The 22,178-nt window shown below is 38.5% G+C and overlaps 2 protein-coding genes across 2 annotated transcripts in view; both read right to left on the bottom strand.

Annotated features, from left to right (window-relative positions):
- Positions 1–1,678: 1,678 nt before the first annotated feature.
- Positions 1,679–5,921, bottom strand: LOC120194355 (E3 ubiquitin-protein ligase WAV3-like). Its single transcript, XM_039196678.1, has 2 exons — positions 5,586–5,921; positions 1,679–3,934 (listed from the first exon to the last, which is right to left on the bottom strand). Exons 1-2 carry the CDS (start codon positions 5,862–5,864, stop codon positions 2,000–2,002), a joined length of 2,214 nt encoding a protein of 737 aa, XP_039052609.1. The 5' UTR covers positions 5,865–5,921; the 3' UTR covers positions 1,679–1,999.
- A 2,807-nt stretch (positions 5,922–8,728) lies between these two features.
- The window catches only part of LOC120193999 (helicase protein MOM1-like), a 46,771-nt gene continuing 33,321 nt past the window's right edge, over positions 8,729–22,178 (bottom strand). The window contains exons 17-20 of the mRNA XM_039196402.1: positions 11,609–13,030; positions 10,330–10,908; positions 10,019–10,244; positions 8,729–9,682 (exon numbers count right to left, since the gene is read on the bottom strand). Coding sequence (XP_039052333.1) covers positions 8,880–9,682; positions 10,019–10,244; positions 10,330–10,908; positions 11,609–13,030 — 3,030 coding nt within the window. The 3' untranslated portion in view covers positions 8,729–8,879. The remainder of the gene's footprint in view (positions 9,683–10,018; positions 10,245–10,329; positions 10,909–11,608; positions 13,031–22,178) is intronic.

Below are 22,178 nucleotides of genomic sequence, written 5' to 3'. Positions count from 1 at the left end.
TTCCTTTCAAACGTTGTACAAGGATTCGGCTTGCTTCTCTATATTTGCTATAGATGCGTGGTTTTTCCGTATTTTTGTGTATCCCCCCCAAATACAATGGGGTTACATCTTATTTATAGTACAAGAAATAAACTGTCCTTAGAGATTGAATCCGAGTAAGACTCGGTTTGGTTGTTTGGAGTCCTACTAATGCACGTTGCTTTGCTTTTGTTTCACGTGCTTACGTTTGTTGGCGGTTGTTTGACATTGAGGAGTTCAAGGCGCCGAGATAACCGGGGATGAATGCCGGTGGGACACGGGACTCTCGCATGGGGACAGTTACGGCGTTGGCTGGAACTTGCTAGGGTTCTTGGAAACCTTTGCTTGCTGGGTCACAAGTCTGCTGGGCCTGGGTCGTTTGGGCCATTTTTATTGCTGTATAAAATAATATCATATGCATGTATATTATACAATGTACGTAGTGCACACTAAAATAATGTAACACATAGATATTGTATAATATATTGTTATAAGCAAGGACGGAATTGTGTGTTTACACTTACAATCTTGTAGCCTGAGAGGGAGACGAAAACAAATGTTTCCGACTCTTTTAGCCCTTCAGGAATCAGTAAAGGTAGTGCTGAGGTACTTCAAATCTTTGGCCAGAAATCAGTATTGGTAGACTGAAAGTAATGAGAAGGCCTCCGTTTCACAAGTGTCCAACTCCAACTAGAAGAAAAAAAATACAAGGTCTACAGACACCTGCCAAGTGCCAAGCTGGAAATTACTTTCCAGAACTTCCAAACCATACAATCAAAATGATATTTGAATCCACATTAGGAAAGTCAGCTTGATTATAAAAAAAAATCGGTCTAGAGAAAATGAATCAGCAAATACAAAAGAAAAAAAAATAGAATAAAAGCTTGGATGTTGGAGTTCAACCTGGGAATCGAAACGGAACAAATCCATCCACCACCTCTGTGAACACAATCCGTTTGACCGCATTAAAATGGCTTCTCACCATTTCAGTCTTCAGGTTCAGGTTTAGGATAAAATGGACTTGTGTTTTCGTAATCTTTAAGCTTTGCCAAGTTTTTTCAATGGCTAAAAGTAAGGAAGAACGTGGCTTAGCTTCGAACCTGGAAGACATGTACTGACAACTTTGCTACATTTATATGTTTGTTGGGTACTGTGAAAACACGTTTGTATGTTACTAGTTAAATCTTCAACGTTGTTAGAGATCCCGCTTTTTGTGGGGTGTCGTTGTCCGGATTTTGCGTCATTTGTTGGGGCTTATGAACCGTTGGATCAAATAATGTCAATCATTATCATCTCGTGGTTTAGAACTGATCCTTCTAAAAAGAGGATTTATTTATGGCTAATCTAAATGTCAATAAAAACTGTAATTACTAAAAACAATCAAAAGCTAAAAAGTCTACAAAAATCATTCAGCCGAAGCAATATAAAACACTTTGGGGATACACTTTATCTTAATTAAAACACACTTGATTTTCTGTTTAAGATCTTAATTAAGATCGTAATCAAATTAATTTTAATGAAAACTCAATTTCGTTTTGAAACGTTGCATGTAAAGGTCAAATTAATTGCATTGAAGACGAAGGAGGCTGATCATGTCACGTAGAAATCACATTCTCAGAGTAATATATATAAAAGTGGTGAAAAATAATCAAAACATATATACCATACCATATATTTAATCGAAGAAATCACCCCAAGTATCTCACAATTACATGGCTATACCTTGTTTTCAGGGGGGAAAACGATACGATTGCTCCCTCTGTACAATGCTCCACTGTCAATGTAAACAACTAAACTCCCAGGTTCTCGTTTTTCTCTCCTCCATTGATCTCCCAATCTCAAACCAGTCATTTCAACTGTCCACAATTTTCTTTATTACTTCACGTATCAGAACAAGAAAATTATACCCACCATTTAAAAAGACACCGAGCCTCGTTTCTATTATCCCAGTTTATACACCTTGCTTTCCCCAAACAAATGATTACCTTGGCCATGGACGTGCTGGGAATGACTGAGCTTGTCGGAGCTTTCGTTGCGGAGGGCTCCCAAAGAGCATGGTTTGAGAACGAGTCACCATGTCTGTCATTGTAGGGGTCTGGTAAGCTTGAACAAGGCTTGTACTATCGGTGGAATCGCCTCGTGCCGTTGCTCTCTGCCAGGAATGTGAGCTCAAACCTGACAAAACGTAAGCCCTTCCAGAAGATTCATACACATGACGGTTTGCCATTCTTTCTTGCATCTCCTTCAGCTCAGCACACAGTGCAACACATAACCGGTCACCATCCCGTGCAGAAATGGTTTCAGATAAAGCCCTGCGACAACTCTCAAGCAGAGAGACTGCACCAGTTAGATCACCATGTTCAGCAGCCGCTCTCGCCTCAGCCATAGCCTCTGCGGCACGGAGCCTGTTTCGCTGCCTGTCTACCTCCATTGACACTATTGGTTGTCCTACTACTGTTGCCCTCCGGATCTTCACTTCATTGTTTTCTTTCAATGACATCATTTCTTTTGATATGGGGTCTCTGTAATTACATTTAACCTTCAGCAATGACATCTCATCACAGGATTCATCAACAGGAATATTGACTGTCACCAAAAAATCTCTTTCTTCATCGGCATACAAGTCTCCTACATCAATAGAACCTGCTTTTGCATCAGCCATCACGCTGGTATGGTAACTCCCAGCCTTTATCGAATTAATTAGCACATTTGGGTGAGCACACTCAAGTTTAACACATGCCTCCTGCACTACCACACTTAAAAGCCCTCCAATGCATTGAGCAAAAGCATCTTGGATCACATCCTCAGCTTCTATGAAAGAAAATGTACCCCCTGATATCTCAGAAATGGAATGCATTGATGCAGCATCATGATCTGCACCAAACCCAAAGGTATGGACAGGGATACGGAGACCTGTCCCACCATTGCGCTGAATCGAGAGAGGAAGAAGTGATTTATAATCAGTTCGGGAATGTGCCCCGCTAGGACTTGTGACAGTATAACTGTCTTGCCCATCTGATAACAGTATGATGCTTCCAACCGGATTTTTCCACTTCCGATCTACTATCGACTTTGCACCTTTCCTAAGCCCTTCAGCAATATTTGTCCCACCATTTGAAGTAAGGGAGTTAACAGCCTGCAACGCTTCCTGCCGTCCAGTCTCAGTCATCCGTCGGAGAGGGAAGAGGCGTCGGGCTGTGGAAGAGAAAGCAATTACGGAAAGCCGGTCAGAGGGCCCAAGATGCTGTATGACAAACCCCATAGCTCGTTTTAGCAATGCAATCTTGGTACCAGCCATGCTGCCACTAACATCAAGAACAGTGACAAGGTCAACCAGAGCACGAGAACTTTGAGTTGTGGGGGTAAATATAGTTTGGTTTCTGCTATTTAGCCCTCCACTTGTATAGGGAGCCTTGAGATGGATTAATATGGCGAAATTATTACGACTGTTAGCTCTTGGAACGGCTGAAACTTCAGGATACGTCTTCACGTCTATTGCTCCAATAGAATTTTTCTTGGAAGCATCCTTGACAATGGCATTCAGTTCAAGATTCTCTTGCTGCTGATCGAGGGCTTCGTCATCATCAAAGGTTCCTGGTTCAGAGGCATGAAATAGTGAAGAAATGTGCCTAGTTGAATCTAACCGAGGGGAAGGTAGGCGTCGTACAGAAGTAGTCCAGGTATCATCCCGGGGCCAATCTGCTGGGTTGATTCTAGATCTTCCGTCGGGAACATCAGAAGCAGGGCCCTGGAAGGGGATTTCCTTCCATTTTGCTCTGCAAACAGGGCAAATCTGATTTCCATGTTTTACATTAGAAGCTATACATTGAAAGTGGAAAGAATGGGAGCATTCTGCTGTGAAAATGGCATGGCGTTGACCCAGTTTCAATGATGTCAGGCATATTGAACAGGTTCTCTGCATATTCAAAGGGCGAGCAGGTAAGATAATAATACAAGCAGGTATAAATGAAAGATTTAAAGCACTTGTTATGTCAAAATGACTTATAAACTTACATACACGCGACAAAAACTGATCCTATAGAAAACAATTTGCTTGAAAAAGCTCAAATAGTCAAACAAATTGGGAGGGAATGTCATCATCACTTATAACATCCAATCACATAAAATACAATTACAGCAGAGAAATTAGTGCTTCCTCTTTGGATAAATTGTAGGAGCATCGAGCAATATATTAGACAATCAAATATCTCATATATTAATACCAAGCTGGGATTACAAGAACATTTCCCAAGATAGAACCTTATATGATACATAGTCCTCATTAACAAAGTTCTCATCCCCATAAGAGCCATAGATTAAAAAAACACAGAAGGGAGCAAGTGGCAGTTCAAGGGCATCAAATCCTTATCTAATTCAATTCAAACCTAACATCTAAAGATTACTTGTAAATAGAATAATGTAGTTTGGAAAAATGTGAAATTTTCAAAGTATATAGAGCCCCTATAATTAAGAGTGGTGCATGAAAAGAAGAAATAAAATGCAACCTATCTACATGATTAACTGCAATGAAATTTCAAAGAAACTAAAGCTAAATAAGCCATAAATGTTAGGTCAATGGTAAATAGTCAAAGCTTGTAAAGGATATATCAGGAATTCAACAAAAAAACTAATGGGGTGACTTCAAAAAGCTAGAATAATCAAACCAACCCTCTCAAGCTAATGACGAACCTTTCAAACAAAATAATCCCAAAAAATAAATAAAAAATAATGTAAAGTTCATCAAAAGAAGTGGAAATGATGGGGAATTGCCCCAAAATTTTGATTTCTATTTCCCATTAGTCTTTTTTTCCTTTACAGCTTACTAGAGCAAAAGCTCACCTATCAACGGTTCACAGGCTTTTACAAAAATGATCATCAAAAGAAGAGAGAAATATTTGTATGTGCAAAAGTGCAGTTATGCTGACCAGATAAAGCACTTTTCCATGAGGGTGAAGGTAGAGAGAGAGAGAGAGAGAGTAAATTGTACAGTAGGTATATGTGATGTAATGTATTTCTTTTCTACCAAGGCAAAAGACACTAGTCCTTAAAGGGATTATTTCACTTTATCCCCCACATTGGCTCCCATATATTGACCTACTGGAGAGTTGAAAACAACACAACAATAAATGCCCATTCTACAGAAATTTCAGAATCAGCACATTATTACATACCACCATCCATCCATCCATCCCTACCCCACATGATAAGAAAGCCTTCCATATTCAAATTAAACAGCATTAATCATAGCAATAGTTTTTAAGACCAGTACAACATTCTTAGTTCAGGAGTAAAATCACATTATTCAATATGAAAAATGGATCAAAAGACCAAAAAAAAAAACGCAGCAAAACCCAAAACTCTAAAGATCTAGTTAGGGAAAATAAACAATAAGATAACAAAACCATAACTGCATCTGCAAATGAAACTAAATATATACATATATATCAGCAGAAATTAGTAGCAAAAACCACTTAAGAACTTATGAAAAAAACAGAAAAATATACCAACTTTACGATATATGTATATATATATATATATTTCAATGAAGGTAATGGGAAAAAACAGACCTTGGAAGATTTAGGAGCGGATTTGGAGACCCGGAGACCGGAAGAGGAAGGGGTGGGAGTTGTGGGGCGGCTTTCGTTGCCGGAAGGAGAAACAGGAGAGAGAGGGACTGCATCTGAAGAAAACCTCGAAGAAACGTTAGCAGTATCAAGATGATGCTTAATGGATGCTGATGCTGATGGCGATGGAGATGGAGATGAATCTTCAAGCTTTTGATGGGGTACATACAAACACATGTTCAAGCCGAGAGCCAACTTTGCTTTCCTCCATTTACTCCCCATGCTAGCAAAAGGAATAAAGAAGAAGAAGAAGAAAAATATTTCCCTTCTCAGTTTCCTGCGATTAGGAAGATGGGAAACCAGAGACGGATGAAGTTGCTAGGCGGAGATAGCATTTTGGTTGAAAAATAAATAAGGGGGTTGCAGCAGTTGTAAGAAGGCAAACATTTACTAGAGGATTTGAACTGTAAATATCACAAATATTTTTCGTGAATTACAAGTGAGATTATTACTTAATAGGGAGATTAGAGAGAAGATTAGGGAAGCTTTTGACCTTTTGGCTTTGGGAGATTGGTCAGATATTTTGCAGCCCTTTCTTTTTTCTATCTGATTTGGAGATGTAACCAATTTGATTTTGTATACAATAATTGAATATCTTCAAATATTTGAATCTTTAATGCTTTAAAACTCGATTATATCACTATCCAAATTTGCATTTGAATTTGAACATTCATTAAATAAATGTAACATTTTTTTATTCATTTGGAACAAATATAATATATTATTTGTTCAAAAATAATTTAACTACTTGACATTTAATGCTCATATTTTCAGTATTTTTGTTGTTCGTATAAAAAATATCAATAATTTATTTACCACTGAAGTCGTTTTGTTCGTGCGTAAATGTGACATTACAAATATATTTTAAAAATAAAATAATTGTGTAAACTTAATTCAAATTAGTTTACGTAGACTATGATCAGCCAACTCAATAACTAAAAGAAAGTTCAATAATTATTTTTCTTGTGCAATTCTTTTGCAGGCTTAAGGTATACTAGGACAGTTTTGAAAACAGAAAAAACTTATCTTTGATTAAATAAGTGTTAAATTTAACAATCAACTTTTGTAAAAGAAAAATAAATTGATGAATTTTTAAAGAAAACAAATTAATTAAATTTAAAAGTTATAAAACCATCTGTTTTTTTTTTTACTTTTTGTTGATGCAAATACAATAGCATCAATATTGATGCTATGGAAATAATATATTATTTTTACTTTTTAAATTAAAGGGGTAAAAAATACATTCAATGTGAGTTTATAAAGTAAGAAAATAATGTACAGATGGGCTAACAAAAACTCCCAACCTAAATACGTAAGCCAACTAAACAACCCAAAGTCTTACCTAATAAATTACCCTAATAAATACAAATAATTAAAGAAGTGGGTTTGCTCATCCAACTTGGGTGGTTGCCTAAGTAACTATTTATTGAGAAAGACAAATTCATCTTATCTCACAACTTCCTGCCCTCTTTATTTTTATAATAATTAAAATAGAAAAACTGCTCATTACTCTAGGTGCAGGGATAAATAGGATTTACTGTCATGAAAATTTAAAATTATATTATATTTTATATTTTTTTATGTATTTTTTATTAAAAATATGTTTTTATCTTTTGAAATTTTATAAATTCATATTTTTTCTAAAATTTTAAAATTTCGTCTCCTAACATAAAATATTGTGTCCTCTCTATGTACGAGCATACATCAACGTTGAACAAAAGCTTCGTATTATTAACAAAACTTTAGGTTAGAGCCATTATGTCATTTACACTCAGCTGTTGAATGCATAATAATGTAGTTGTTCGTTGCGTTTTAGGTTAGATTTCAATCATCACACTTATTATTCTTTCATTTTGTTAAAGGTTTTGGCTTTCAAACACTTGTTTAAAATTAATTATTTTGATTAAGAACTTTGTGGTGAAAGGCCTCTATTTAATTTAATACTATCATAAGACCCAGTGTGGTGAATGTCACTAGTGTCATGGGAATTCATTAATGGTTGACTTTAAAAATATCGGTGCTATTAATAGTTTCAGCGTGGAATGCCATGTCTTTATAATAACTACATGGACCAGCTCTAAAATTTAAATTATATTAAGTTAGCATAGATTGAAAACAAATTAAGAAATTATTATTATAGTACATCTTCTCTTGATGAAGAGATTAATGGAGGAAAAGGGATAGGGTGATTGAGGGAAAAAATGGGTGGTCTCCAAATAATGTCCACTCATGGCAATTGGACCCTAAACCCTACGGCAAATCAAAGTGTTTTATTCTATATTTGCACTGTGAAGACATCAAGTTGATGAGTGTGATGGGATGCAAATGCCAAGAGTTTTTATCAATATCCCATGGTATTGTATATATGTTCAAAGCTTTATAGATTTCCTCTACATCTAATCACATTCTATATATTGGAAAGTCTGGTATCATAACTTAATTAAGCTACACGATCATTTCTTGTCATTTGATTATTTAAGTCTTAAATCTCAATATTTTAAGGCTTTTTAAATAATATCACATGCTTAAAATTTTCCTTTAATCTCTTCTCTATTGCGTGTGAATGTATGATTATTAAGGCATACAATTTTAAAATGGATTATAACAATATTCAATTTGGTTAATATTGATATAATTATTAGCAAAACACATGCAAATCAGTCCATAGATTTAAAAAGTGATGACAAATCTGGTAACATTTAGTAATGGAGCATAACTTTTTATAAGATCCACAACCCTAGGATAAAATCTACAATACTGGAGAGGGGGGTATTTGATTGTTTTCCCTTGGGAAAAGCCTGCGTTTTCTGGGTTTTTTTTAAAAGCAAATTCAGGGTTACAAAAGTCCTATAAAATAGGATTCCTTTTCATTATCGATGATTCTTTTTCCCACTCAACCACTCATGATTGACATGGGAAACAAGTTGGAAATATAAATGGGATCTCAAAAGGAGTTAAATAATAGTAATAATAATATGGACCCCAATGTCTCGGGTCCCCTGTACATGTTCTCGTGTTTGGAATGTCGAGGGATCTTCTGATTGCAGCAATGGGTTGGAATTTTAAAAAGAATTACATATATTCACCACAAACTACATTCGTCCACATACAGCTAGGCCCAGTAAACGCGCACCTCAATTACTAGTAATTTAGAAAAAAAACCCGACTCAAAAAATTGATAGAATTCGATGCTACATAGTGACTGGATCTATGTTAAAAAATATAACCTCCTAGTGGTTAAGATTGGTCATCTGATAAGCAAACAATGTCAGTTACTCTCCCACTTCTCTGTGCTGAGTTAGGCTGACTGCTTGGCGTGGGAGATTCCCGATGGAACCTAGTAGCCGACCTTGAACTATTTGGTAACAAAAAACCTGGGGGATTTGCATTGGCACCAGATGCATTGTTTACACCCATTAAAACATCCAATGAAGGTAAACGAGAGTTGGGTGAAGTTGTCAACCCTCTCGCAATTTCATGTTGGGTCCTACCAGATTGGCCTGTAGTTGATGCCTGCCTGTGTGCAAGGGGGTTAACATACAACTGGTGCAATGACATAGAATCAGCAGGGTGGATATTATGTGCCTTATGACTTGACATTCCTAGAGAATGCAATGGGAGACTACTTGGGGAAATGGATGATGAAGTCCTAAATGGCTGTAAATGTGGGGCAGGAGCACGAACTTCAGTGCCTCTTTGAAGGTTTCCTGTGGAAGAGGGGATGGTACTGATATGGGAAAGTCTAGTTGGAGCGCCTGAGCATAAAGCTGAATGGTTAACAACATGCAATGGTGGACCCATGGTTTGTGCATTGACTACAGCATGAGAAACAGTTCCCATGCTACTAGCTGGGCCATTTGAAGGGATCCCTGCAACAGTTGAAGGCTGCAAAGATGGACTCGTGGTTTGTGCATTGACAGCAGCAGATGAGAAAGTTGGCATACCCAAAGCAGATCCAATTGAAGGGAGACCAGAAGCAGTGGAAGGTTGTACCATCTGTTGCGATGAAAGCAGCTGCTGCAATAAAATAGAATTTGCATCTGCCAGAAGGGGGAAAAAACAAGTTAGTTTGTATAATAAAACAATGCAGAAAGGCAAATCTTTTTACTTGCATGCATATAAGGCACATAGTTAACAGGCGTTCTCTTTAAACATGCAATACAACAAGCATCGGCAAGAACTGCCTCTAAATTTTCTCAAATGAACAGAACAATGCTATGTCCCAAACATGATCACTCAACAGATCTGTGATTGAGCAGGTACCCTGACCTGACCAAGCACCAGTGCATGGAATTTCAAGTAGAAAATCAGACATCAAATAATTCTCCATTCTTCCATAAAATCTGTTAAAACTGCCAAGTAAAGTTAAGATTCACCTTGCTTTTCACCCGCTGAACCAGATGCTCTATTATCCATACATTTAGACCTGAAAGCCTCAGCCAAGGTCTTATTCAAGAGAACTTTATTGTAATTTACATCAAGGTGCTTTTTCTGGATAAGAAATTCTACTTCCTTCTCCTTAAGTTTAATTTCATACTTTGTATGAATCTGAGCTACAGCCTCCTCAATCTCCTTGTCACATTCTAATTTCAGCTGCAGATTCTGCACAAAAGAGAGGAATTTCTAAGCAGAAAGTAAGCTATATATTACTCTAGTAGATAAGCGAACAAGTGAACAGGTCACTAACCGTGTCTTCATGAATCCTGGTGGTTTGCTCTTTGACTTTAATTATTCTTTCCATTTCAATTTGAAGTGGGTCATGATACAAAGTTATGGGCATCCCAGATGAAACAGCAGGTGCAGTCTGCAAGGGAAGGCCATTAGAAACAAAAGGGATTGGAGCTGTCCTTGTTTCTGAAGCCTGCCTCACTAGCCCATCAATAACATCATCAATTGGTGAATCCAGAGGTTGCAAGACATCTTGATTGGAGAGCTCAATATGGTTTACCACTGGTTGCCTTGGATCATGAGAACTTTGGTTGGCAGTTTGGCCTTCATTGTTCGATTGATGTTCAATCGCACTAACAGAAGGTAGATCAGAAGGAGAGAGGTTAGAAGTTGATTCCGAGGACCTCAGCTGCTGCATTTGCTCTGTAAGTTCCACAGCTGTGGCATCAGGATTGGACACGTTGCAAATCACATCAATGGCACCACTAAAAGGTGAAGTTTCAGCTGCCTGGGAAGCATTTTGCATTTCACTGTTTGAAAGGCACCTTGCTTGCACTTCAGAGGAAGCAAATGTCAGAGAATCAAAATCTCTGGATACCTGCCCAGATAAGATAGTATTACTAGAATGGGAACTCACCGTAACAGGGTATCGAAAGTATGATCTCTTCAAATGTCAAAACAATTTCCTTACCACAAGCATATAGATTAAATTAGGGTTAATATAACTTTTGCTACCTAACGGTAGAATTGATATGCAATTTCCAATTTTTTCTGGTGCAATTAGGCCCTAACCTTTTTAACAGAGCAATTAGGTACCTACCTTTTAATGGTGCAATTTGGTACCCAACTTTTTTTGGGTGCAATTAGGCACTCAACTTTTATTTTTTGATGCAATTAGGCACTGGCATTTTTAAAATTACACGTGTTCATACTTGGAATTTGAAGCACATATTAGCCCTTTAACTAAATGGCATTAAAATTATGAAGTATGAACCAATCAAAATTGAACATATGTAATTAAAAAATTATTAGGTACCAAATTGCACCCAAAAAAATGTTGGGGCGCCAAACTGCAGATCAATGTCAAAGGTAACAAAAGTTATACAATAAACTAACCACAATGTAGGGCAGCCATAACAAAGTAAATGTATATTTCTTTGCTGTTGTTATATTGCTTCGCTTTTGGGGAGTGATGGCAACATAAGAAACTGCTTTCAATAGAAATAGCCCCATATCATGGTCCAAAAAGGATCTGTACTCAGAACTTGACATAATAAAAAAACAAATATCTTACATACCTGATCTGATGAATGTTCTTGGGGTTCAGATTCCTTGTTCATAGTGCATAGTACCCTATCCCGCTGGTCATTTTCATTGGGACTTGTTCCATCATTCACACTTTGAACATTACAACCCTCGAGGACTTCACTAGGTGCAGTTTCAGGTTCTACCAAAGGGACCTCTTCAGCAGGCATAGAACATGCAGCTGTATCAGGTATTTGTTCTTTGGACACAGAGGATTTCGTGCAGACAACAGTATCCATTCCATCACAGGAAGTTGCAATCTCAGATACACTCTTTGGAATTTCTTCATCAGGCACATTCAATGTGGCTTCACCGGGAATCTGTTTCTCAAATGAACAATTAGCAGACCTGATATTCCCCTGACCTTCATAAGAACAGATAGCTTCAGGTCTACTCAAGGGAAGCTCACTGTCAGCAGTTTTTAATGTGGTGCCACCAGGAACTTCTTCAGATGAAGGTACCAACAATGACGGCAAACTCTCATAACCTTCCCTGGAACTGAGTGTCTCAGGTGCCCCCAAATGAACATCACCATCAAAATTATTTAATGCTGCTCCAGTAGAAATTTCATCAGATGAAAGTGCTTCTGCTGACACAAGGTTCTCCTGACCTTCACCAGAGTTTGCAACCACAGTTTCTCTCAGGTGAACCTGCCCATCAGCTTTGCTTAAATTGGATTCATCAGGTGACTTCACTAACTCTACCCTAGCCCGGGACTTCACTAATTCAACCAAGTGATTCTTTCTTTCTAGCATATCGGTTATTGCTGCCACTTGTAATGTCTCAAGATCCTTAAGATGTATATCCCTCCGCCGTTCTAGTTCATCAAACTCCCTCGCATATTCAGTATCCAAATTCATGAGCTTGTCATTCCTTGTCAAGACATTACTATGCAAACGGATAACTGCAGCTTCTGTTCTTTTCTTATTCTCAAGCTCTTGTTTTTCCTCCTGGTACTTCTGGTTAAATTCTTCTATTTCCTGCTTATGTTTCTCAATTTGTTTTTTCATTCGCTTATTGCATTTTTTCTGAAATTTTTTTATGCTTTTTATAAGATCTTTCTGTTCCAATTGAGCTTCTGGGGCAACTGTTGACTCTGAAATGGTTTGTATATCAGAACCCTCTCGAAAACTCGACAAATCTTCAGCCTTTACTTTTTTCATGTCTTGCTGGTATGATGTTGCATCAGAATAATCTCTTTCAACAGCTTTACTTGATTGTCCAGAAGATTCAGGGGAGTTTGTGACCTTCAAATTTCCAGTTTGGTACAGAAACATTCTCTTCGGCCACCGCAGCAATGAATAAACATAGTCTGCCTCTTCTTTGTTGCAGGTAAAACCTAGATGCTGATTAGCAAGTGCAAGTGATTCTTTGTGGTTAAGTTTCTTCTTCGACAGAGAAGCAGCACTCCAACACTGAATTTACAGAGACCAAGAGAATGAGATGTTACAAGAACCAGAATACCATTAATGCACGCTTAAATATGTGCATCAAGCAACATAAAAGGTTTCAGAAATCAAGAAAATCAAATATCACATACACAACAATGCAGCAGTGGTATAGGTACACCATCCCAATAGAATGCTCAACGGTTCCATGAATATTTTTATGCATCAAAGTGAACACATATAAAGACAAAAATAAGCACATACATAATATATTAATAGATAAATTCATACAAAGTGGTTTTTATCAGAGAATGATGATGGGAGGGAAATATAGATAAAGACATACCAGCTCATTGAAAATACTTTTTTTTTTGTATAGGAATAGGTCTCATTAAAAACCTCCTTCTTAGTTGGCTCTTGTGGAAGAGGCAACATCGGAATGAGGAAAAGAGTACCTCATCTTATTAATAAACCAAAATTACATAATCTTACATCTTACATCATAACTTCCAAAATAAAATACAAACCAAACCAATCATAAAGCTAAATCATCAACCAATTCTCTCCTTAGCTAACTTATCTGCCTCCGAATTGCAACTCCTAGGAATCCATCTAACAATAATACCCCTAGCAGAAACTAAGGTCCCAAATATCATTCCAAAACTCAATTGACCTACCATTCCCCACTTGTAACTTCGAGTTGGACCTCAAACACTCTCCAATCACGTCTTTTTTCTCATAGTTACTCAGAATCCCTCTCCATAGCCAAGAATCTTGAAGAGAAACAGCTTTGCCTATTGACAAAGATAACGTACTGATATTATGCAAACAACAAATTAATTTTTTCCATTGAGTCTTTTTCATTTGCATACTTCCAAACCCATTTCCCAAGCAAAACTCTATTAGCCAAACTCAAATCCAAAACTCCTAGGCCACCTTCTTCAAATGGTTGACATATCGTATTCCAATTCACCCAATGAACCTTTTTCTTGTCTGAAACTTCACCCCAAAGAAATCTGGCCATTGCTGAATTTAGTTTTTGATTTACCTTCCCCGGAATCTTAAAAATAGAGAGGTAAAAAATAGGTAAGGATGACAACACCGATTTTACCAACAGCAATCTTCCAGCCATCGAAAGTGAAGCTGCTTTCCAGCCTGCTAATCTCGAGTAAACTTTCTGTAAAATGGGCTCCCATAACAACTTAGAATTTTTATTCGCCCCAATAGGTAAACCTAGATAAATCATAGGAAAAGATCCAATCCCGCAACCAGCTTCCAGTGCAAAATCTTGTAGACTGTCTTCTGTCATATTAATCCCAAACAATTTACTCTTGGACAAGTTAAGATGAAGCCCTGTAATTAAACTGAACACCCTCAAAACTCTCTTAATATTAAGAATTTGGGTGGAGGAGTCTCTGCAGAATAAGATTAGATCGTCTGCAAACTGTAGATGCGTCAAATTAAAAAGATTACCGACCTTACCAATACTGAAACCTTCGAAAAGGCCAAGAACAGCAGCCTTACTCAACATTAGATTTAAGAGCTCACCAACAATGTTGAACAAATGAGGGGACAAACTACACCCTTGTCTCAACCCCTTACCCATATGAAATTCTGGTGTTGGAGATCCATTAACTAGAACCGAAATTGAAGCAGAAGAAATACAATAATCCATCCAAGATATCCATTTATCCCCAAAGCCCAATACCTTCAATAATCTCAGAATAATTGGCCATTCCACTGAATCATAGGCTCTCTGAAAATAGACTTTAAAAACCACTCCTTTCCTGCCTTTTTTTCGCCAATAATCAATAGATTCATGGCCATAAAAGCACAATCCAACAACTGTCGACCTGGAATAAAAGCGAACTGCGATGGACTGATCAAATCTTTAATTTTTTTTTGATAGGAATAGGAGGTCTCATTAAAAACCTCCCTCATAGTTGCCTCTTGATAAGAGGCAACTAGCGGAAGGAGGAAAAGAGTACCTCAATATATTAGTAAACCCGAATTACATAAAACTATAACTTACAAAATCACCCGAATTAAAATACCAAACATAACCGCTAACAGTAAGGACATTCAGCCTATCCCCTCCTTAGCTAACTTGTCCGCCTCCCAATTACAAGCCCTAGGAATCAACCTAACCATAATATCCCTACCCGAAATTACATCCCCAATTTCCCGAACCAAAGAACTGAAGAACGAAGGAGCCTCAGTAGGCCTGAAAATCCAATCCACTGCAGTCTTACAATCACTTTCGAGAATAAGTCTTCCCTTCGACGCCCAGTCCGAATGTAGAAATAGATCAATTCCTTCTTTAATGGCTTTTAACTCAGCAAACAGAGGAGGACCAGGTCCGACAGGCTTAGAGAAATAGATAACGGTAGAGCCATTCGAATCTCTCAACAGACCTCCGATTCCACCCTGCAAACCATCACTTCTAACTGCCCCATCCACATTGAATTTATAAAAATCCGGTGGAGGTGAGTACCAGCACAGATCCTTCTTCTTCTTCTGAAAATTGACTGCTAAACCATCTGCCAGCCTTGGATCTCCTATTAGTAGATCTACCTGGATGTTAACATCAGGAAATTTAGCTAGAAACCATTTGGCCAGCCTGAATCTGCAAATGAAGAACAGTGTAGATCTCTCAAAATTCCATTTTTCAAACACCACTAGGTTCCTAGCCTTCCAAATCGACCACATAACAACACCCGGGATGAAATTCCAAATAGAAGAAGAAGCCTTCAAATCAGACCATGAACTAAGTAGAGACGGGGGATCTTTGGGCAGAACAGTAATAACCTCCCATAAATTGATGAACAAATTCCACAACTCCCAAGCTACAGGACAAAACATAAATAAATGATGAATTGTTTCTTCCTCCTTTTGGCATAAAGGACATAATAACTCTTCCAAAGGAATACCTCTTTTCTTCAATTCCACTCTAACAGCTAATTTCTGGTGAGATAATTGCCATAAAAATGTTTCAACTTTTGGGGGAGCCAATCCAGACCAAACCCATTTCTTCCACTGAAAATTTCCTCCAGAGCTTCGAATAAGAGCTGATCTACAGGCCTTAACTGAGAACAAACCATCTCCACTCCCTGACCAAATTAGGAAGTCATCAGCAGCATCAATCAAGACAATATTATCAATCAACGTCATTAGCGATATCCATTGATCCAATTCCCAATCACATAAATTCCTCCTTAGACAAATATTCCAACTCCAACAATTATTATCATAACAGCCAAAGTCCACAACTTTCCCCGTTTTGTTTATCGATAAAGCATAAATCCTAGGGAATTGTTCTTTTAAGGTGGAATTATTAGCCCAAATGTCATTCCAGAATTCGATTGATCTACCATTCCCCACTTGGATCTTGGAATTGGACCTTAGACAATCCCCAATATCGTCATTTTTCTCATAATTATTCACAATTCCTCTCCATATCCATGAATCTTGCGGGTTAACAGCCTTATTAATTGAAAGAGACAAATTGGTAATATTGTGCTTGCAACAGATCATCTCCTTCCACTGAGAATGTTTATCATTTGCAAACTTCCAAACCCACTTCCCCAGAAGCACTCTATTCGCCATCGACAAATCCAGGACACCCAAACCACCCTCCTCGTACGGTTGACACACAATTTTCCAATTCACCCAATGAATCCGCTTCTTCGAGGGATCGTCCCCCCAAAGGAATTTAGCCATCAGAGAATTCAACTTTTGATTAATCTTTAGGGGGATTTTGAAGATAGAGAGGAAGAAAATTGGCAAGGACGACAAAACAGACTTCACTAATACTAATCTTCCTGCCATCGATAATGTTTTTGCTTTCCAGCCCTCTAATTTGCTATTGAACTTCTGCAGAACTGGTTCCCACAACATATCCGAATTTCTGTAAGTGCCTATCGGTATACCAAGGTATGTCATAGGAAGAGCCCCAACACCACAACCTGCGAACGTAGCCCATTCCTTTAGAACCTCCTCATCCATATTAACACCAAATAACTTGCTCTTTGATAAATTAAGTTGGAGGCCTGTCATTAAGCCAAAAATCCTCAAAACTCTCCTAATATTCATAATTTGAGCAGAAGAGTCCCTGCAGAAAAGTATTAAGTCATCTGCGAATTGTAGATGCGTCAAATGAAACTTATTTTCCGCCCTACCAACACTGAACCCTTCAAACAGAGCACAATCAGCAGCCTTAATCAACATTAGATTCAATAATTCCCCAACAATATTGAACAGCATAGGAGATAAACTGCAGCCTTGTCTTAACCCTTTCCCCATCTTGAATTCATTGGTCGGAGAACCATTGACAAGAACAGAAATTGAAGCGGAGGAGATACACAACTCAATCCAAGAAAGCCACCTATTTCCAAATCCCATAATTCTCAGGAGTCTCAACAATATCGGCCATTCCACCGAATCATAAGCCCTTCGAAAGTCCACCTTGAAAACAACACCTTTCCTCTCTTTTTTCCTCCAATCATCAATAACTTCATTAGCCAAGAAGACACAGTCCAGTAGCTGCCTTCCGGGAATGAAGGCAAACTGTGACGGACTAACCAGAACACTAATAACAGCCGCAAGCCTTCTAGCTAGAACTTTGGAAATTATTTTATACAAACTGCCAACTAAGCTTATCGGTCTGTAATCTTCTATACCTTCAGGATTTCTGGTCTTTGGAATCAACGTTAGGAATGAATGATTGACCCCGTGCTCCCAAATCCTTCCATTATAAAAGTCCTCGACAAATTTCATAATGTATGACTTCAGAGATGGCCAAAATTTCTTAAAGAAACCCATTGTGAAACCGTCTGGCCCCGGTGCTTTGGCACTGTCCGAGTGGAAGACTGCCTCCCACACCTCCTGTTCTGAGAATCTAACTTCAAGTAGCTTCTTTTGATCATCTGTCAATTTAGCAAAAGGCAAATTGATTTTGTCCACCTCTAGGGTTGTTACCGAGTTAAAATTGTCCTTGAAATAATTAAAAACAAAGCCTCTCAGCTGATCCGGTTCTGAAATGACTTCCTCAGCTACCTTCAATGAAAAAATGGTGTTAAACCTATTCCTATTCAACGCACACATGTGGAAAAACTTTGTGTTTCTATCCCCCTCAATACTCCATCTCACTCGTGACCTCTGCAGCCAAATACTCTCTCCTTCCTATGCAAATTCCACAACTCCTTCCTCGCAACAATCATCAAGTCCCGTTCTTGAAAGGAAGTCCCCTCTTCCTGTAGCTTCAATTCCAGACCATTAATTCTGGATTCTAATTCAGAAATAGCATCGGAAAGTCCCCTGTGATTATTCCTTGGCCAATTCCTAATAGCCTGCTTAGTTCCTCTAAGCAGTGAGAACAGACCCCTACCACCAATACCCCTCCTTAGATTTGATAATGACGATTCCACCGCCCCAACAAACCCATCTTCCTGAAGCATGTAATTATAGAACCGAAACGGCTTAGGGCCCCAATTATTGCATTCTTCTACCAACAAAACTGGATTGTGATCCGAAAGGGATTTGGGAAGCATTTTTTGGATCACATTTGGGAACTGATTTAAAAATGATCCACTAATCAAAAATCTATCCAGCCTTACCCATGTAGTTGACTCTCTATTATTGGACCATGTAAATCGCCCCCCTACTAGCGGTAAATCCATCAAATTTGAAGACTGAATAAAAGACCTAAGCAAATCCATAGAGTGCCAATTCTGAGTAAACCCACATTTCTCCTCAGGGTCTAGATAAGCATTAAAGTCCCCCCCAAGCAGACCGGCAAGTTGATGCTTTGAACAGCACATAAAAAATCCCTAAAAAATTCCTCTTTATCAGCCTCTACTGATGGACCATACACATTGATAATGACACATTCAAAATTGCTCATCTTAAACTTCCCTGATAATGCCATAAATCTACCACTGTTAATCTGTGCACTAACCTCAAAGTCATTCTCATTCCATAAACATATTAAACCTCCTGCCGAACCATCAGCTGGAACAAAACAGCTGCCTCTGAGCAGATTACCCCCAAGCTTTCTTGTTAATCCACTTCTACAGACATTCAATTTTGATTCTTGAAGTAGTAAAATAGCCGGCTTTTCTCTAAGAACCAACCTCGACACTGCCCTGATTTTTTCAGACTTCCCAAGCCCCCTAATATTCCATGTAATAATTTTTAGTTTTGACATTTAAATTAATAACATTCAACACCAAATACAATCCACAAGGTACGATCAGGAGGCCTTTCCAATCCCCAACAATTCCATCTTGAAAATCTCATCCTCTACAATTTGATTCCCCCCTATAAAGGAAATTCCCAGCATGTCACAGACTTCCCTAGTATGTTCCGCTTCCTGCCTGGCTTGAACAGAGTCTTGAGATGGCTGAGACACCTCCCTAACGTATTCCACTGACTCCCTGTCCGTGCTACCAGTCACCCTCCTATATATTCTATCATGAAATCTTACTTCCACTTCACCTTCCGAACATACACTACCCGAATGACAAGGAGCAATTCTGAACCTTCTCCTGTTCATTAGATTTGTTGATCGAGAAAAGCCCTGACCAGAATTTTTTGTAGACTCCAAACTGCTCTCCTTATCTAAGAATCTACCCTCCACCTCATGGTCAGCAGATACACTATTCCTATCCATGTCCATTTGTCTATGAGAATTTATCACATTATCCTCAATTATACTCCGCTGCTCAATAGCCTGCTCTTCGATCAATTCGACGCCCTGCTCAGCTTGTACCAATTCCTTCTCCCCCCTGAAATTATAATCACTTGCCTAGGATTATCAACTTTTACAGGGACCAAAGGATTGACTAAAATGTTATTGGGCTGGAAAATTAGTTTGTCTCCAATCCTTTTTACGTTATATGCAGGCCCAGAAGGACAGATTTTCATAGTAGAGTTTAGGGGAGACTCATTAACATCAGATTGGTTTTTTTCATCGGGAGAAGAACTTTCTCTCAGACCTAGTCCCACGTGACCTTCCACTTGGGCAGACCTATTTTCCACTAAACCTGACAGCCCACAATTGGACTTTCCTGCATTTGACTTTCTTGAAGTAGCCTGACCCTCAGTACCTCCATTCATACCACTATTATGACCATTATTCAGCCAAGAAGTAACTTTATGCACAGAAATCTCTGCAAAATCTTCTCCTTCAACTGCTCTTTCTGGAACACAGTCCTCCTCTGACTCGGAAAGGACAGAATCCCTGTTCACCTTGTTTGAAAATTTCTCTTCCATCTTCCTCCCCAGTTCATTCGGCTGGATCAACACAGACCCCATGAGAATCTTAACTTTGAAAGATCTACCATAAGAACCTACAATGACCATTTCTGGAACATCGAAGGGACTCTCCACCCTTAACAAAACCTTCGCAGACGAAAGGTCGTATCTCATCTTTGATTCTTCCTTAAAACAAATGAACCTTCCCCAATCCTTAGTGAGCTTCTCCAAGAAAGCCTCATTCCAGCACAATAAGGGCAAACCACACAGTTCTATTTGGCACAAAGCCAAAGGAACACCATTCTCATTAACTGTTGGAGCTAACCAATCGAAACACAAGGACAACACTTCCTTCTTGTTTTCCCAAGCATAAGAAAATTCATCCACAGAATTAAAAGTGATGATACAAGCCTTCCATGCATAACCCCATCTCGACACCTGAATTCCCAATCCCTCTATCTCCATGGCTTCCTTTGCCGACTCATAATCATAAGTTGGTTTCATTATTCCTGTTAATGATCGTTTCACCCACTTGAAATTGTCTGTCGCAATATGCATCTCCCACACGTTCTTCACACCAGTAGCATTTCGTTTGCTGCCCTCCACCAACATCTCCGACTCTTGTTCTCTTCTCTTGTTTACATCAGACCTCGCTACTTCCTTATACGTTCTGCCATCCCTGAAGCTTTGCATCGACTTTGCCTTTAGCCCATTTGAAACCAACTCCTGCTCTCTTGACTTGAACCTCAACATACTCTTCCCATCATCAACCTCCTTCTTAGTTCCCTTCTGATACTTAGCAACCCCTACCGATAATCTCCTCCCATCGAACCATCTCCCATTCACAGACTGGATAGCTTTTTCCCTACTTTCCTCATCAATAAATTGGACAAAAGCGAATGTTGAGGACTTGTACTTTGATTTCTCTAAATACCGCGGAATGAATATTCTCACAATCTGACCATAAGGGCTAAAAAACTCTCTAAGGACTCGTCTTGAAACCCTCTTACTAAGATTGTCAATGAACACTGTCCATTCCTCAGTAGAGGCAATGGACTTTTTCGAGTTTTCTGCACTTCTCTCTCTACCTATCTCACTCATTTCTCATCACTGAAACCAATCTTCTCGATAAGATTTTGGAGATGATTTTGTACAAGCTACCAACTAAACTTATAGGTCTGTAATCCTCAATGCCTTCAGGATTTAGTTTCTTAGGGATCAATGTAATAAAAGCATGATTGACCCCATGCTCCCAACTCTTTCCTCTGTGAAAGTCATCCACAAACTTCAAAAGATGATCCTTCAAAATAGGCCAGAATTTCTTAAAAAAAACCATCGTTAAACCGTCAGGACCCGGGGCTTTAGAACTGTCCGAATGAAACACTGCTTCCCAAACTTCCTGTTCTGAAAACTTCACCTCCAGACCACTCTTCTGCTCCTCTGATAATTTTGCAAAATTAAGATTAATGTCCTCTACCTCTAACATAGATTGTGAACTGTAATTTTGCTTAAAATACTCAAATACATAGTTTTTCAGCCTATCCGGATCTGAAATCTCTTCATTAGCCACTTTCAAAGCCGAAATTGCCTTCATTCTGTTTCTCTTAATAGCTGTTAAATGGAAATACCTCGTATTCCTATCCCCTTCCAAGTTCCACTTCAATCTTGATCTTTGTAACCAAATGCTCTCTTCCTTCCTATGCAACTTCCACAGCTCGATTCTAGACAAAAACAACAAATCACGTTCTTGGATGGAAATCCCTCCTCCTTGTAACTTCAGTTCCAGACCATTTATCTTGCTTTTTCTAACTGAGAAATATCTTCAGAAATCTCCTTGAGAGTCGCATATGGCCTATTTCTGATATTTTTGTTTTGTTCCTCGAAGTAAAGAAAATAAACCCCCCTCGACCATTAGTAATCT

This window comes from Hibiscus syriacus, unplaced genomic scaffold, assembly GCF_006381635.1.
Source record: "Hibiscus syriacus cultivar Baekdansim isolate YM2019G1 unplaced genomic scaffold, ASM638163v2 tig00116997_pilon, whole genome shotgun sequence".
Lineage (NCBI taxonomy): Eukaryota > Viridiplantae > Streptophyta > Magnoliopsida > Malvales > Malvaceae > Hibiscus > Hibiscus syriacus.
The sequence above is the reverse complement of the archived record's forward strand: the minus strand, read 5'-3'. Positions and strand labels throughout refer to the sequence as shown.